Source organism: Poecilia reticulata, chromosome 7 (genome assembly GCF_904066995.2).
Source record: "Poecilia reticulata chromosome 7, P_reticulata-male-v2, whole genome shotgun sequence".
Lineage (NCBI taxonomy): Eukaryota > Metazoa > Chordata > Actinopteri > Cyprinodontiformes > Poeciliidae > Poecilia > Poecilia reticulata.
In genome coordinates, this window is record NC_088836.1 from 22378430 (window position 1) to 22396509 (window position 18080).

The following is an 18080-nucleotide window of genomic DNA, read 5'->3' on the forward strand; positions in this document are numbered from 1 at the left end:
AGGTGTAAAATGTCAAAATGTGGGAAAAAAAATGTTTGTGGTACGAATACTAGTTGAGCCTTTGTTCCTGTTTTTGCTCCAGGATTCTACTCATGCACCATGACCCTGCAGCCCACGACCAATCAACAGACCCGTTTGCTTAGCGTGTCCATGACCAACCTGCTGGTGAAGGCCGGCCTGGTTGGCAATGTTTTCACCGGACAGCAGGTCAGCACCCAGCTGCCCATCGAGCCGGGGCTTTACTCAGACCAGACCGAGCTGCTGCTCTCCAACCTGCACCCGTCCGCTGAGTTCACAGTTTACGGCCCCCCCGCCGTTCTGTCCACCATTGAGGTCAGGAGTGGTTCGGGAAATATGCACCACAATATTATGTCAACGGGTAGATGTGAGTAAACGCATTTTGTTGCCTTTAGGTGACGTCCACTTCTCCCAGTCTTGTCGTCTACGAGAAGGAGGTCCAGCAAGGATTCCCCAGTTATACGAAGTACATTGTTAACGCCGTGGACCTGCATTCGGCAGTTTCAGCTTCTGTCGACATAAGCAGCGCTTCTTCTGGCCAGAGTTTGGTCATCCCTGTCAGTTTTATTCATGTTAATGATCCCAACGTTGCCAAGCAAGGTCAGTCATTGTTTCTGTACAAATGTTAATCTGCTGAGTAACAAGCCAAGCCTTTTTCTTTCTTTTGTGAGCTCTCAGGAAATATAGCAGACATTAAATCTTACAGAGCTGTATACAAAATTTGATGGGCTCTTAAATTTTGACTTAATGTGCTGCAGGCTATTACTGTGTGGGTGTGACTGCCCCTTTTTCCAAGTTGAGGTTTCGGAAAAAGGTGCAGCCTCACTCACTATTTGTTTTTTTTACAATTCCGCAACCATTAAAAAAAGATGGATGTATAGATAGATATTTACTTAACCCATTAAGTAAGTTAAGCATAAGTTATTCTAAGTAAGAAGTTGTTTTGACTAGACCTATGGTAAACGAGGACATATTGATGCAATTTGTCAGTGATAATAAATGCAGGAGTGGAAATTTCACACATCTACAGCATTTTAACAAACTGTGATGTTCTCAACTCTTCATCAAAGCTTTGACTCCCTTTGCTTCCTTTTCTGCAGCGGCTCCTCCTAGCTTCATAGAGGATAACTCCTTCCACAGCTTCATAAACTGCTACCAGATGATGTTCTGCACCTTGTTTGCTCTGCTGGCGGGCACAGCTATCATCATCATTGGTGGGTCACCTCACTTGTTTTTGTTTCCATAATAATTGATTTTGTAGGTGGAGGAACTTTTGAAGGAGTCAAATGGTTAAAAGTTTGTGGTATTTTAGTCTATAGTCGAAGACTTCTACAGAATAAGACTTGATGATGTGTTCAGTGTCTAATCTACAATGCTAGCTTTAGCTACATCAAATATTAGAGGAAAATAATCAAAATTTAATTGGGAAAAGGCAAGTCAGAGAAAATGGCTGCTTCAAAGGGTTGATTTTAGGGAAAATCAAGTTAAAGGTGTTCACAATCCTCCTACGCTGCCTGCCTTCTGTGGGATATCTATCAATCAGATCTTCATTAGGTGGTTGGCTGAAGGATTGGATCTATACCAGGCTGTTGATTCACTCAGACATCCCTCCTCTTCATCTTGAAAGGCAATGTGGCTGCTTGGCACAATGTTTCAGGTTGTTTTGCCTCTAAATGATGAAATGCCTGTAAATGTTGACGTATGTGTCTCAATGTGAGTACAAGATGCTCCTTCATCAGGCTGGGTTTTTTCATACTCTGTTGGCAAAGATAAAATCAAAATGTGCCAGTTTTATTGGCAGCAGCACATGCATTAACAGAAGTACATCAGCGATACACACGAGGTTCTGCTCAGGGTCACCTTCTCTTTTTATCCTATTATTTTGTTAGAAACTTACTCAAGTTCTCCAGAGATCTATAGTTCAGGTTGTTTGTTTTTTTTACGAGGAATATTTGTGTATGGCTTCCTGTAGAGCTGCACTTTGTTTGGAAAACAGAAAATTGTAATGTTATTTGTGACCTTTGCAATTCTATAAAATGGAAATAACTCACGCCAATCCCTCTTTTCCTTCATCGCAATGACCCCAATATTCTCATTGAGCTTTAGCACAGGAGTCATTAAGATCTGGGTCAGGTGTGGCCAAGAAAGTTGATCATAGTCTGGCCAACTATTCAGATGTTTGTGGCAAGTAGAGCTTTAAAGAAAGGTCCCTGCACTAAATATTACATTCAAGCGGTTTTAGTTATTTCAATGTTGAACACACTGATACGAGTTTCCTGTTGGCACCTGCAGATTAAAACATGAGGATATGTTTGATTTAACAGTTCTGTTAAAAGAGCCATTTCAATCTCATTCTCATTGGAAAAATAAACCTATATTTTTCTTTTAAAAGTAGAAATAATCAAATGGTGTATAAATGTTTATTTGTTTGAAAAGTGTTCTAACGATTTGAAATATAAACCTTTCATTAAAACCTATTTTACTTTGTAGTTCACTTTGTTTTCCATTTAGCATGAAAATGTTTTTTTTAATAATGTACCATCACATAACCAGTTGTTGTTTTTTTTGCTACGTTTATTGTTTAAATAATTTGGATGGGTTTTATTAATTTTTTTATCTAATGTATTTTTTAAGCTATGTTTTATTATGCATTATTTTCATCATAAAGCCATTGTGTGTGGTTTAGATTAAATCCAACTAAAAATAACAAACTAAGGACTTTCTGCAATACAGTCCTTGACTTGAGTTCATCAGCAGAAATTTCTCAGCATTTTCCCTTTAATTTTGTTTGTTTTTTTGTTTTTATATAAATATATATATATAAATACAAAACTGGGGGAATGAAAACCACCCAATATTTTTCCCTTTTAGCTGCTTACATTCAATGATTTCTTTTTCATTCTCAAACTAGTATGTTGCACATCTTGAATGTGTATTTTGCCCTGGAAGCATAGAACTCTACAAAAGCTGCAACATCACCTTTCATGTAAACTCGCCCTGTTTGAAAAACTGAAATAATTTTGATGTCTTTCCCCCGGCAGTCCTGCACTCTTTGTTGTCTCCAAAGGAGCAGTCGTATCACCCGGCTTTCATCCAGAGAACACCGCCAGCCCTCACTGGTATGACACACACACACAATATGAAGCAAACGCCCACAAAGTTACCTAAAAACAAATCAATCCAGGTGAATCCACCATGAAACAGCAGTTAATTTGTCTCGATTCATTGGTGAGAAATGTGAACTCACTCTAAAGCTTTTCCACATCCTCATTGGCAATATTAGAGATTTTCAGGGACGTTGGTAGTTAATGGATTTGTGAAAAGGAAATATTCTTTTACTCTGAGAAGTAAAGTGGTGAAGTTCAGCTACACTACAGAACAGGAAACAATTATTAACTATCGGATTAGAAATAATTTGTCAAGCAGCTGATTTTCTAGTGGTGCCACCACTCTGCCCCAGCCGATCTAAACTGCTTACATTAGTTTAAGTCAACAAACTAACAAAGGTTCTCCTTTTTATATCAGGATTATGTCCTCGTTTGTGTTTCAAAGTACTTCTCTCACATTATTTTAAATTTTAACAAAGAAAACTGCCACAATGTGTTTACAGCTTGAAAGCAAAGTGGGAAGTTTTCCATTTGGTTAATTTAACGAACAGAAACAAAACAAATCTAATTCTTTTTCCTTTTTTTTATACGACCTGCTTCTCACTAGGCAGAGCCGATCGAAAAAATATTGGCTAATTCTGATCACTTACTAATTGATTGACTCCTGAGTTGTTCGTTCAAACGCTTTGAACCAACAAGGCAAACAAAAGGAGTTTCAGCCGAGCTGGAGGCGCTTGAGTTGAAACTGACAGGTGACATGAAACATGCAGCTACGTTTCATCCTGTGGAATAGGATAAAGGTGCAGTGTATGTATTTATATCAGTTGTAAAGCTTGTACGCATAAAATAGTTACTTCACAACAATTCAACAGGCCTGTATGTAATATGTTCCACCTCTACATATGTGTGTTTTAGCAATTGGAGGCTTTATTTTTCAGACAGACTTTGATTTGCTGGCTGATGGGTTGCTATGGTTGACTGTCCGTCAGGTGGAAGAACAGGTTTTCTGTTTATCTTTTTGGCAGTGTAGTTCCTTCTCAACCTATATTTGTTGATGTTTTTATAAAATAAATGGAGTCCAAGTGTTTTCCAGTGGCTGCAGCTTTGCAGTACAACCTTATGTGAATGGATCAAGAAGAAATTAAATTGCTGGAAAAGAAGCATTTCTTAATCAAGGCCAAACCGGATCATCTCAATAAATTATAATATGACTGACTTTTTTTTCAGTTATTTGATTCAAAAGGAGAAACATATCATAAAAATGTGTTGCATACAGTTTGATATACTTGAAGTGTTTATCTCATTTAATATTAATATTAATGATTGTGGCTTACAGCAAATGAAAACAGCAAAAAATAAGTTTGTCAAAAAATAGAAAATTGCATAAAACCAAATAAAAGATTTTTTTTAGAAAACATCATTGGCCTACTGAAGTCCACATATGTGTGCTTGACATTTGTTTGGGACTTCTCCTCTTTTTCTACTTTGCCTGAATTGACATGTTTGTATTTACTCCTCAAATTATCACTGACTGTGGAAACTTCACACTGGACCTCAGTCACATTGGATTGTGTTCCTCTACATGTTCCTTCACACTGTGTGACTTAGACTCCTGAAAGAAAAGCAATGTTTTCTTCCACCTGAAAGCAGGACTTTGTTCCACTGAGCAACAGTCCCATTCTTTTATTCCTTGAACGGCTTCTGAGGTTGTAGTTGTGACTGCGGTTGCAGGTCAGTGTGTGATGTCTCTTGAAAAACGGGTCTCAGTTTATTGGAGCCCCTCAAGGATGTGGTTACCCTTAACACTAGTGCACCATTTTTGTACCAAACTTTTTTCCTTCCACTAAACTTTCATTAATATGCTTTGATGCAGCATTCTAGGATCAGTCACATTCTTCAACAGTTGTCTTAAGTGGCTTCCCTTTCATGTGCATAGTGTCAGTGACTGCTGGGTAACAATCAAGTCAGCAGTCTCCAATAAGCCATGACATTTGAATTGGTCTTTTATGTTTTGTTTTGTTTTTCTAAGTCCATACTCATTAAAATGCTTCAGAAAAAAATCATCCTGTATAATGAATGTTTTGATGTGTTATATATGCCACCCGTCTGTATTTTAATTGTCCAACTTTGCCGTCTAATCTCTGACTCTGTCACCCATCTGCAGCTGATCATTTTTTTGTCGAGCAGAGCCTTCTCCTCTGTGTTTTGTGTACTTCATTAAGTTTGTTTCTCTGGCTCTTTCAGGTCTCGACTCGCCCGTAGCAAATTCCTTTAACCGCATGACGCCGAGAGTTAGTCCAAACAGCACATACAGATCGCAGCTCTATTCTCCAGATTACAAGTCCTGATTTGGGCGCCGTGCTCCCGTCCTCTGCTCTGCGACACGACACCTCGGGTCATTAATATATGAAGAATGTGCCTCTTACCCTCAGCAGGAAAGCTGTGGGATGCTGCAGAAGATCTGCCTTCAAATGTTGGTACAGAAACTTAAAAAAAAAAAAAGAATATATCATTTAAAATGAATGCAGAATGATTGCAAGGCTCTGTCTTTTTCTTGGTGTGTTTTCTGTTAAGTATGATGTGGTGTTGGTATTTGAAGATTGAATGGTGTAGAAGTATTACACACCGTGCTGTTTTGTTGTGTTTCGCCTCTTCATTAATGACTGAAGTATTTGCAAAATGCTCGAACACCAAATCATCTGTTTGAGCTTGAAAAGATGCATATTGTGTTTGGCGTTTACTTGTGTGCCGCTTATATTTGACACACGTGTGAAGGTCAATAACTCAGGAAAACAACCCTATCCATTTTCGAGTAACAAGCTAACTTGCTATTGTTTGAGAACAAAATGACCTCTGTTGGTTGTAGCTTTAATAACCGTCGTCCACTGAATCCGTCCTGAAAGATGCAGAACCCTCCAAATGTGTTGAACACCAACGAAGTTGGTCTAATTTCTGTCTTGGGCATTTTTAATTACTATTTAGCTGTTCTGACGATTGAGCCACAGTGAATGCAGCTCTTCTTAATTTCTTTTTTTTGTTTTGTTTAATGTGAAACAGTTGCAAATGTGAAGCATCATTCAATTTATCTGCAGTAAATGTGTCTTTACAAAAACACTCAAATGTGATGTGGCCTCATGTTGGAAAAAATAAATGTTTTGGGGTTTTTTTCCCCCACAGCATTTCAAGAACGACAACTTTTGGCACTGTTGAAATGCTGATTCATTAAAGTGTGACTTGGTTTTATGTGACATATTTTGGTATTATAATTTTTATTGGCAAAAAATTCTATTTATGTTTTCTTATATCTGATTGATGTCATGCCATACATTTAACTCTGAGCAGCTTTTTGGCACATGGTTGAAATTAGCTTGTGTACTTGTGTGAGAATGTGCTTGTTTTTGCTAATTAAAGATTTTACTTTTTATGTCAGGAGTTTGTCATCAAATTTGTCCAGTTTAACTTTTCTTCACAATTTTTTTTCCAGCCAAATCTTTGTTTCTTCTTAATAACAGAACTGTGATAATCCAGACGTCAGAGTTAGCTGAAAAATTCAGGTTCCTATTACTACATGATACCAAAAATAGGCTATTCTGTTTAGCAGTGTTTTAGGTAAACCTACATTTATACTTATGTCAGTGGTTGCACAGTAATGATTACAAGTCATCTTTAATCTGGATTATGCTGACTGTTTATTTCTGTATATAAACTGGATCTGTTTGTTTTTCTTAAAGTGCCTTGAGATGTTTGCGGCGGATTGCCGCTGTTTGGATAAATTGAACTGTTATCTATAAATCTCTCTCTATATATATATATATATATATATATATTTATACAAACACATCAAGAGAAGGAATGCTTTTTATCACCCAGGTTCTGTAATGCCCTTCGGCCACTGATCCTGTCTGTCTCCCATTTTTCTGCGACTTTCCCCTGAACTGCTGTGGTGTTAGTCACCAGGCTCATTTGTATGCCCGCAGCAGCAGCAGCCTGTGTCAAAAACTGCTTCACAATCTCATGTAGGTGAGCACACTCCCTACACTGTACACTACGATATGATATGGAAGGCAGCACAACATCAAATGGGGTTCACTTAAGCTGTGCAGCTGTCAAAGTGGCTTATTTTGGATGTGGGTTTTTTTCATGCATATTTACACTTTTTAGGTGTTTGGGGGGCTGAATGGTTGATGCTCTCAAAGAAATGTATAGATATTGATTTGGTGAAATAGCTTCTGGCTGAAAGTCCCAGTTTACTTTTTTTTCTGATTTACCTAACTGTGTGCACTCTAATTATACAGCTTTAGGTTTGAGGTTATTTACACCGTTTTGAGATTGTTGGGCAAAGTGATCAGATGCACAATGATTAAAGGAATAATTGTATTGGCAAAACTTTGAAAAACCTATTTAACTCAGTACTTTTGCTTTGACAAAAAATTTCCACCTAATCTATTATAGTAAAGTTGGAAATAAAGTTTATAAATATACAGTTATATTTGATATGCGTCCAAAGCTCCTTGTATGATCATCGAGGTTGGAGGTTCCTTTACTGTGCAGAAATGCTTCGGGTTATTGAGGAGTTTCCTCCTAAAAAGTTCTCCCACCAGTGCAGAGCTTGCCCAAAGACAACATAAAGGACAAACTAAAATTCTGCAGTAACTGAAAGAAGGGACTATTTGATCACTCCTCCTGATTTCATGAGACGACTAGAAAATAACTTGAAGGGAAACATGATGAGCCAAATCCTTTGTGCCCATTATTACAGTTACTTTTCACCAAGCAGAGTGAGTATCTATTCAGTTCTGCCTCCAAATACCTTCATAAAAAGAGGGGACTGAAAATGTCAGCAACTTCTTACATTTAGCAAACAAACTGAGGATGATCAGTGTATTTCCCACCATGATGGATCAATGTGTCACAAGGCTAAAGTGATTGGAAATGCGAGTCACAGATCCCAGTATTACATTTTAAACTCACGGTCAGAAAACTCCACGGATCTTTAACCTATTTAAGAAAATTTAGTAGCATAAATAGAAGAGAAGAAAACTGTGGTCCACTGAAGGCTTTAATAGGATGAGAATGAATCAATATCCATTAGGATTTGTCCCAGAAGCTGATATGAAGCATGTGGGCCAGCGCTGTAAATACCGACTCCAGTGAGTTGTATGTAATTTTTTTTTTCTTGCATATCAATGAAACTCTTTAACACATAAAAGAAACACTAAATAATACAAAAGCTGTTTCACCCTCTCCTCACTTCATGCTTAAAAGATTCTTTAATTGAAATCTGTTGAGCTTTAACTGTGTCTTTTGATATCGGCTGAACCGCAGACGACTCATCCAAACAATCTTGATTGTGGTGTTCGCATTTTCTCCCACATGCATGCCTGAAAGATGTTTATAAAGCTCTATAGGGCATCTGAGGAGCCCCGACTGTTGGTCTTCTGCTGAGCAAGAAGAAAGAAAACATGTAAACAAGTGAATTGTGCAAAGAAGCAAACAAACCAGCTCACTGGCTGCCTGACTAATTCGGCAGATGGTTATCGGAGACATTTGTTGCAAACCAGTTTTAATGAACTGCCGCCTTCAGTTTAAAATGGGACAAAATGCAAAAGTGAAAATGACTGTTTTCCCCATCAATAGGTAGTGGCATGTAGGTTTTCAAGAGTGACTGCACTTTCTAAATGATTAAAGCAGTTACGGGGGCTTAAATGACACTCAATTTATTCTTCCCATTAAAAGCACGCAGACCGCTCCAGCCGCTGATGTCAGCCTGCCGCGCTGATCCTGCAGTGAAGGGAAACTGTTCCACATGGCTTACTGTGCTGTCAGTGGAGGTGATCAATGAGGGGCTAACTGAGTGAACCTGACCAGCCGGGTTACTCAGCTTCTGCTGGACTTTTGAAAGAAGCTTAGACATAATTAAAGCAAAACACTTTTTGTGACACTTACCGATTTGCTTTTGTTGCTTTTTAAAAAAAACAACAAAAAAAAACAACAACAAAAATCACACTTAAATACAGTCAGAAATCAAAGATTAATAACAAATTTGACCCTATGTGAAACGGTTATTATCCCCTTAACCAATTTACTGATTGTCCAAACTTTGGCAGCAAAAAGAAATGCTGTCCACCACTGGCAACCAGTCTGCAGAATCCATAAGGAATTTTGATCCACTCTACTTGGCAGAATTGCAGCCATATTGCAGTTTTGGAGAATAAAATGCCTAGTAAGAATCACACCTCAGCATCGTATCAGATTTGAATTCATACTTTGACTGGATGACTGCAAAACTCTTTTTTTTTTCTATTTTCCAGAAGTGTAACTTTGAGTGTGCTTTGCTTCTTTGGGATTTTTCCCGAGTGATGTACATCAACCTTTGCCAAACACTTGGAGCTTCAATCCATGACGGATACCATCACCGTGTTTCATTGTTAAATTCTGTTATTTTATTGACATGTTGTACTTGTTTAACGATTACTTTTTAACATAAATCCAGGTTACTTGAATGCTATTTTTTTCTTATAAAGAAATAAGTCGAAAACTGTATTTTGTATTGAATTAATTTGTTTTAGTCTGATAGAAAGTTTCTCAGATGGTCTCAGATATTTTGGTGACAAAAACATCAAAGCAGAAGAAAAAATCTGTGATGGGGAAAATACTCCCCCCCCCCCTCACACACACACACACACACACACACACACTGTAAATCGTTTTTGAATGGATTAAAAAAAAAGTAGGCAGTGTGTTTCCTCAGAGCTGCCAGAGTGAGGAGAAAATTGCTGAAGAGGATTATTTTTCCCCCCCTCATACATTTCACACAAATCAATTTAAACCTAATCAAGCTTCGTGTAAATTACCGCTGTTTAGTACTGACGCTGTGGCACAGCTGAGGAAACTCAATGACACGTTTTGTTTTGCCATTAACCGTTTTAATCGTGGATTTCATGAAAATTAAGGACACAGAGTACACACGGCTTATTACATTCTTGGTGATGCAGGTTCAGTGCACCACAGACTCACATTTACAGCTGGGAAACTTACCGGAAAGGTTTCCACTCTGCCCTTTCAGAATGAGACTTTTCTGACTGAAACCTGCTCTCACTCGGGCATTTTAGCTGTGAGCCAAAAGTGTGAGAGAGCAAGCCTATATTAATGACGAGCAACAGAGTGTTTTAAAGAGACTTTTTTTTTTTTTGTGGGTGCTACCATTCTTCTCACAGGAGTCAAATTCTGCTACTTTTAAAAGTTGCTATAAATTAAAAGTCTGTAGAACCTGCTGAGCCGTGTGGTTTGATGGTGTTATCAGCTATATGTGCAATACTTTTTGCTTTTCTACATTTTGTCCTCTTACAACTGCAAGCTGTGATGTATTTCCTTTGGATTCCACATGACTAACCAACACAAAGTAATCCAGAATGAAGGGAATGAATGTTCAAAACGTTTTTTTTTTTGTTTGTTTTTTTTACAAATTAAAATCTGAAAGGTTTTGAAAGATCCAGTGCAGCCAGGTGCCTTCAAAAACTACCTGAATACGAGGGGAAACGAAAGAGAGCAAACCGCAAGTATGGAGAAGTTTAAAACTGGGTTAGGTAATAAAATATCAAGTTATGGACTTCTGGAGCGCCGTTTAATCCATCATCTGAAACTAAGACAAAATGTGTCATTATGAAAAACTACCAACAGATGGCTGCCCTTCTGATGGGCCAGACAGGAGGAGGATTCATCAGAAAGATCAAACCTGAACTCTGAAGTTATGTGTTGTGGAAAAGTGACGCAAGTGACTCCGAGTACAACTTCCTCACTTTGAAACGCGGCATTGGCAGTATCATGCTTTGGGGGTGCTTTTCTATTTTAGGGACTCATTATAGAAAATTTCAGACCACAATCAAATTGAGAATTTGTGGCAAAACTTTAAAATGGCTGCTTGACTGTGGTTGAGATTAGAGTTGATGGTAAAAGATGTGATCCAATGGTGGAATCTTGGATCAGAAATAGATGATCAGAATCACAGGGTTATTGTTTCATATGATGTTTGTTGTGGCATTGCTTTGATTCTCTTTTCTGTGTTTATGCTTTTTTTTTCTTTTTTTTTTAAACAACAACATAGTTTTGGTATTTTTTTGGTAAATGATGGTTTAAGATGCAATTTTGTGCATTTAAATCATTTAAATGTTTGTTGATATTTCACCGACTAAAGCTATCCTGGTGTTTGTAAAAATGTAAGCTTTTTGTTTTTAGTGCTTTTTGCCCTTCTCTTCCTCTTGCGTACTGGAAAACGGTTCAGTTTTTGTCGTGCAAAATGTAATTGTGAAATTATCAACACTTTGCTCTCATAGCCTAAAAATTAGATTCCATTTTTTTGTTTACAACATTACTGTACTTTTACCCCCCACCACCACCACCACCTCCCGCAGGACCACTTCACATTCGCTGCTAATAGCTTCTCCTACTTCATCTGCATGCCATGTTTCCATTTTGTTGCTGCCACTCCCCCTTCCAGAGTAAAGCTCAGATTTCTCAGATCATATAAACACAGCCTTCAGGTGAAACGGCACGAAGACAAAGCATCCAGTTTCATGGACAAAGCACTCATCGTTCCCACTTTCACTTCAGCCCAAGCCAGGAACTGCAGCATTTCAAAAGGGCCTTGAAAAATGAATCAAAAGAAAATGAGAGCAGAGAGAGAACTAGAGCAGCAAAGTTTTTCATTACTACTCTCCAGAGCAGATGTATGTTGCTTTAATAAAATAAGCCCCGGTGACTGGAAGTTTGGTCACATGCTGCGTCATTAAAGAAAGGAATTTGGTTCACAGGTTTGAAATTATTGTTGATCAAATAAAATATGCTAAAAACATATAAACGTACCAGCGTTAATAATTGGCTAAACATTCCTTAGCAAGTTGGATGCAAAGTAAAAGCTTTTTCAAAGAATCAGCAAGCTTTAGATTCTGCTCTTGCTGGACATGTTTCACGTCTGACCTCAGGAAAAACATGTAGTTTCTTTTAATTGGTTCTTCGTTTGGCATAACTTGTGATTCTTTTGCGCCTGTTTTCACAAATTTTGCAAAAAGGTTCCTTTTTCAGGCCAGTTTTTATTCAACAGGAGGTGTGAATGACATTCTGTCGTTAGCAACCTGTTACTGAGAGTTCCCAGAACTAAACTATAGGAGGCAGTGTAAGCTTTTCACAGAGCATGTAGAGTGAAGTAAATATACGTTTAGCTTGAAATAATAATAATAAAACGACCTGCTTTTTGATCAGACATTTCCAAATAATTTTTTGAATGTTTAATACATGAATCAGACAATGCTCAGGGCTGCAGCCTCGGATGCTCAGGGTTAATTCTTTGAATTTGTTTCTCGTATTTTCACTCCACCCTGAAAAATGTTCAGATTCACCATCAAACTCCCTCAAATTATGCGACGTTCCTGCCCTATATGACTTCAACTCTACACACGTAATACATGATGAAATAAATGCAAAGCCACCAGGGAAATCATTTTTGTCTTTCGCAGAAATGCGGTGGCTCTGATGACGGATGCATTATCTTCTTTCCTGGGTTAATTTGGTGAGGCCAGAGGAAGAAGAAGCTGTGTCTCTTTTCCTGATGGCAGCAGAATCGAAAGTCATCAACTATAATCTCAACTTCCTGACAACAAGCTGAATCAGTGAGTCTCTGACTCAGCAGGGGAGAATATTTATGAAGACACTTTCTAAGAAACACCTTTACTAACAGTTTTTTTTCTTTTACAAACATTGGTAACTATGACTGATATAGGCTTTGTTTTTGACAGCTTTGTCTGCGAGACATCCTTTCCAGTCAGACTGTGGCTTTTTCATGTTAGACCAAATAAAAGAAACCCAAAAGCATAGCAAAAGCTCAGATTACAGTCATGATAAAATGATGTAACCTAGTTATGAACATACAGTGAGCAAAAGAAGAAGCAAAAACAGAAAGCATCTAAATAAATCATATTTGTGGTTGAACTGCCTGTTTGGCTGAATTTGATTCCACATGAAATAAACGTATTTATGACATCAGTTTTTAGCTTAATTATGAGACGTAAAAAAAAAAGAAAAAAAAAAAGAAGAAATCTATTTAAACTTCAGCTCCTTTGTGATTGTGTCTTTGTTTTTCTAAGCAGGGCTTGGGAGATTAAAAGTGAAGAGGAGGAGCAAGAAAAGATAAGACGCAGAGAAAGATGTCGAGATGCAACACGGAAATAATACGGATAGTTCAAAAACATATGTCACACAAGAGGATTACAGACTCTTCGTTGTGCTGTTTGTTTGTTTTTTACTAACAGTTTTCCATTTTGGCTTTGTCTTTGTTTCCTAAGTATGCAAATAGTGCATCAATTATAGATGACAAAAGTATATATTCAAAGTTTTCGATGTTAATTCACTTTGGATGCCAACAAAGTTAAATAAAAAGCAGGATTGTGACAAGTTTACATGCGAGTCCGGCCAACAATGACGGAACAACACACCTTACAGTTACTCTCTCACTTTTTATTACTTAAAGATAATTTAACACAAAGATCCAGAGATAAAGACATTGATGACAGATTTTTAAAGCTCCTACATTCCCCCTGTGAGTTGCACTAAGCAGGGCCACTCATGTAAGCCACCATTGCTCGGACTCTTTATTGATTTGCCTCTCAGCTCTTATACAGATGTCTGTGACACCACATTCTGCATGGGTGATGTGTGTAATGGGCTGACTGGTTCTCCCCCTCCCCCCCCCCATCCCCACCCATACTCTGGTTAGTTTTGCACTGAAGTCTCTGAGATCATCCAGTGCCAGACGGAGAAGCGACGGCCACCCAGTGAAAACTTCGACATCGATTTTTGCTTGACAGAGCTGCCGATCGGGAACTCATACTGAGCTCAGCTTGTGCAGAATCTGCAGCTCTTCGCTCATTTATGCAGATGTGCTCAGTGAGGGGCTTTGATGCATGGGATGTAGTTCAGCGCCCTGGACGCCCTTCCCTCACGGGCTGAAAAAGAAGAGAAAAAGAGGTTTGGTCAGTTGTGGCCCAAGCTGAGTTTCCTGTTGATTATTTTGCATCCACAGAATAGGAATCTGGGGCCTTCTGTTGTTTTGCTTAGTGAGAAAATGAAGCTGTCCTTTTTACTGTACAGTTCAAAAAATACAAGTGCTTAACCTGAACAAAATTGAACTTCTTTAATCAGCTCTGAACAGAGACAGTTCAAAAACCACAGTTTCAGATTTATGAGTCACTTATTTTATTTGCAAAACCACAAATACAAACTCAGGCCACTGAAAGCTCAAACACATGTTCAGGTAACAGGAGAATCAACGTTTTTCCAGAAGAACAGTGTCAAAATCATCACTCTACCTCTGCCAGCTTACAGTCTTCCCAAAGTACAGCTAGATCAATGTGGTTCCCATCTGGTCATAGAAAACAATAAAATGGGAGGTGGGGGGGGGGAGTAATTCATAAATCTAAGCCCAGTTTTTCCAAAGCTCTGTGGTCCTGATTTTGATGTTGAGTCTGTAGGGGTTAAAATGGGCAAAATGAATGGTCCAAAGATATATGGTCACATGCAATAAAAGGAGATACTCTGTATTTCTTGTTCTTTCTATTACATCCAGCACTAACTTCTTCACTAATTTGGGCAACAGTACAGGCAGCCTTCACTCCAAGTGTGTGTCCAGAAGCCTTTTCCTGACCCCTCTACCTGTTCCTGTTCCTTTCTTGGAACACTTTTGATAGATGCTGAACACTGCAGGCTGGGAACACCCCGCAGGTCCTGCAGGTTTGAAGATGCTCTGATCCTGTCAGCTTTAGCCAAACTCCCTCAAATCCTTACACTTGTTCATTGTTCCTGCTTCTAATACTTAGGGGCTTTCACTGCCTGATGGTGCCATTCCCCACTAACAGGAGGGAGGATGTAAAGCTAATACTTAAACAAGATATTTACATACACATTACAATTATCTTCCTGATATTGTGACTGGTTTTCTGTTTTTCCATGTTGTCACACAAGGAAGCAGCGTGTGCCTTCGTGTAAAACGTTTTGAATGAACATTAAGAGTACTAAAAACTAATGACATCATCACCTGAGCTGTCGTAAATTGTACTTGGGCAGCTTATAAAAACATATGTAGTCCATAATATATTTTTCTATATTTATATACGTATTTACTGTCCTGAGCTGTATGCAACGAAATTTCGTTTTGTATTCACCTTGTGTATGCAATATGACAATAAAGTTTAACTAACTAACTAACTAACTAACTAACTAACCCAACTCTCTACGTTGCAGTTATTTTTACCAGAAGGGACACAGAGCTCTGCGTTGTGGTCGTAAACAGCTCTGAGGGAGAGCAGAGAGCCACGCTGCGTTTACCAGGCTGCGCTGCAACATTAAAAACCCAGAGAGAGCTGATCAATGCAGCAAAAGTTACATTGAACCACTTCCCTATCTGGTCTCAAGCAGAACTCGGTGCAGTCACACTTGAATCCAAATCTGCGACGTCGCAGCAGCACCTTGACCGATCACGGAGACCTGCAGATTCATAAAACTTGAAAGCCCCGCCCACACCGCACGGCCAGCGTCTGTTTACGAAAAGTCACGAGAGCAGCATGTGGAGCGAGAGGAGAAATGTCACAGCGCGCTGCCAACAGGGGGAACAGTCAGACATATGTGAGCGGACAGTCAGCTGTGTTCCTCAGCGTGAAGTCTGCCTCTCTCATATGTTAGCATCCGCTGACATTCCCAGCTTTTACACGCGCGGAGCTTCGCGGTGACTTGGACACGCGTCTGCTGGGAGCATTTCTGGTTTTCTTTCTTTTTTCTTTTTTTAAACTAATAGACTTAGAGAAGCAGAAAAAAAAAGGAACAATGACGAGGCGTAAAAGGCTCGACCTGCCGAATTGTTCCGCCTAAACCCAGCCAGGACCAAACAGCTGTCTCTTTCTCTCCCTCCCCCCCCGCCCCACCACCACCACCACTCTGGCCCCAACCTCACGGCTTCTTCGGGGGGGAAAGCTCGGCGAAAAGAAATAGAAAGGAGTCAGGGGGGGCGACATGGATTGTCCGACCGAGAATCCTACCAGGGCTGCGGAATATCTGAAGGAGCTTAACAAGATCATCGAGACCCAACAGGGGCTGCTGGAAAGGCAGAGAGGGAGGATAGAGGAGCTGGAGCAGCAAGTGTCCGACTTGTGCGCGGAAAACGCCTGCCTGAAGGAGCAGTACCAGCGGCACCTGGCAACCTGCAGGCTGCTGCAGGGCACCAGCAGCCTGGTCACACTGGGAGCCATCAAGGAACATGTCACTCACGACAAGTAAGAGATGGCATCTAATCATCCCTTTTTTAAAAAATAAAATAAAAATAAAAATAAAAGTTAAATAGCCCCCGCTTATCAGCATACTCATTAAAGTTGGGAAATGTCCCCAATGACAGGCTGCCACGCTCTGATCAGCAGTTCGTTCTGGGTTTGGCGGTGTCTGCTGCTTAAAAATGGGTCGCTCAATTACACAGAAAAGCAGAAAATTGCTGTAGTTGGTTTGTAAAGAGCCATGGAAATGCGTGTGAGAAAATCCTGGCCATAGCAACCACAAGCCATCCTTCTCTGTGTTAGGATGGGCATAGAGTAGCAACCGCACGTTTTAAAACACAGAGCTGCATTTTGTCTGACCGACATATCACAGCAGATAAGCAAATCAAGATGGGATGTCAGTTATGCGAATGTGGTCGGTAATGTTTGTTTCTTTTTTTTTTCTCTCTGATCATCTATTCAAATATTTCCCCCTTCGTCACAATCATATTCAATCATTTCTGCTGCTAAAGTTGCCATACTTTTTAGTGAAACTCACTTTGCTGCGACAGAAAGATATTTGTTTCGCTATTTAGTGATAAATCCTCCACTAATAATAATAATAATAATAATAATAATAATACAAAATCTTCCAGGTAAACATGCATTTTAGCACAAGCTGTCCTTTTTTGTGTTAATTTGTATTTTTGTATTCAAATTCTTCTTTCTAAAGCATCTACTTAAATTATATTTGGCTGCTGCAAAAATGTTTAAGCAATATTTGAGAACACCTGCATTTAAGGAGAATTTGGCAAAGATGAAGCACATGGAAGAGGTTTGAGGACGACCAGAGCAGTCTGGAATGGTCAATTTTAATTACCCAAGATCCTCTGGGACCATTCAAGCCACGTTATAGACAGGAGTATAACAATGCGTTCAACTTATGATATTCGTTTCATTACAGCAATATTTCATGGAAGCTAGTATTTACTGATGTCATCCTAGTGGCAAAATTTCATTTTTATTTTCACAAACTAAAAAAATGAATCTTAAACTTTATTTTTTAAATATATTATTATCCAGTTTAGGTTTGATCACTGTATTTTAGATTTTGAATTAGATATGCTCAAATGCATTCCTAAAATACTTAATCAGCATGGCACTGACGATAAGCCAACTTTATCACCTTTGGGGTTATCAGAGTCAAACTCTGGCCCAAATACACCAAGCTGAACCTCTGGCAGTCCAATTGCTTAAAGTTGATGATCAAACTAATAAAAAGTTGCCATATGTTCACCAATATCAGCAGATCAATGTATTTCGTGTGCCTCTTGTGATGTCATCAAGTCAAATGCACATAAAAGCCGATTACGCTGCTTGTTTTTCATTGAAGGCTTTTTGAATACCATGTAAAAACATCAGTGACAGTCTATTTCACTACCTAGCTGCTTTTTTTAAAATTTTCAATGCACATTTGTTTTTGTTTTTTAAAGTGCACTGGATATTGTCTTTAAATGTTCTGGATAAACACATTAGTATCTGTGAAATTATGTAACAAAGAAGAGAGACACTAATTGATTATGCAGCTACGCTTCAGGCAAGGCAGTGTGTTGAGCTTCAGGAAGAGGAGAGCAGATGCAGTAACCTCATAGAGCATCTGGCTGTA

At 38.9% G+C, this 18080-nt stretch overlaps 2 protein-coding genes and 1 long non-coding RNA gene across 5 annotated transcripts in view; 2 read left to right on the plus strand and 1 right to left on the minus strand.

The window, feature by feature from the left end:
- nup210 (nucleoporin 210) overlaps nucleotides 1–6549 on the plus strand; it is a 32886-nt gene extending 26337 nt beyond the window's left edge. The window contains exons 36-40 of the mRNA XM_008414091.3: nucleotides 83–333; nucleotides 414–618; nucleotides 1119–1232; nucleotides 3060–3137; nucleotides 5370–6549. Of these exons, the coding sequence (XP_008412313.2) occupies nucleotides 83–333; nucleotides 414–618; nucleotides 1119–1232; nucleotides 3060–3137; nucleotides 5370–5473 (752 nt within the window). The 3' untranslated portion in view covers nucleotides 5474–6549. The remainder of the gene's footprint in view (nucleotides 1–82; nucleotides 334–413; nucleotides 619–1118; nucleotides 1233–3059; nucleotides 3138–5369) is intronic.
- A 7064-nt stretch (nucleotides 6550–13613) lies between these two features.
- Nucleotides 13614–16111, minus strand: LOC145552262 (uncharacterized). The gene is made up of 2 exons (XR_014088245.1): nucleotides 16024–16111; nucleotides 13614–14122 (listed from the first exon to the last, which is right to left on the minus strand). It is a non-coding gene; the product is annotated as an uncharacterized LOC145552262 (long non-coding RNA).
- Nucleotides 15707–18080, plus strand: part of iqsec1a (IQ motif and Sec7 domain ArfGEF 1a) — a 130418-nt gene continuing 128044 nt past the window's right edge. The window contains exon 1 of one of the 3 annotated variants that reach the window (XM_008414098.3): nucleotides 15707–16441. In XM_008414098.3, coding sequence (XP_008412320.1) covers nucleotides 16182–16441 — 260 coding nt within the window. In that variant the 5' untranslated portion in view covers nucleotides 15707–16181. The remainder of the gene's footprint in view (nucleotides 16442–18080) is intronic. The other 2 variants (XM_008414093.3, XM_008414099.3) reach the window with 2 other exon arrangements.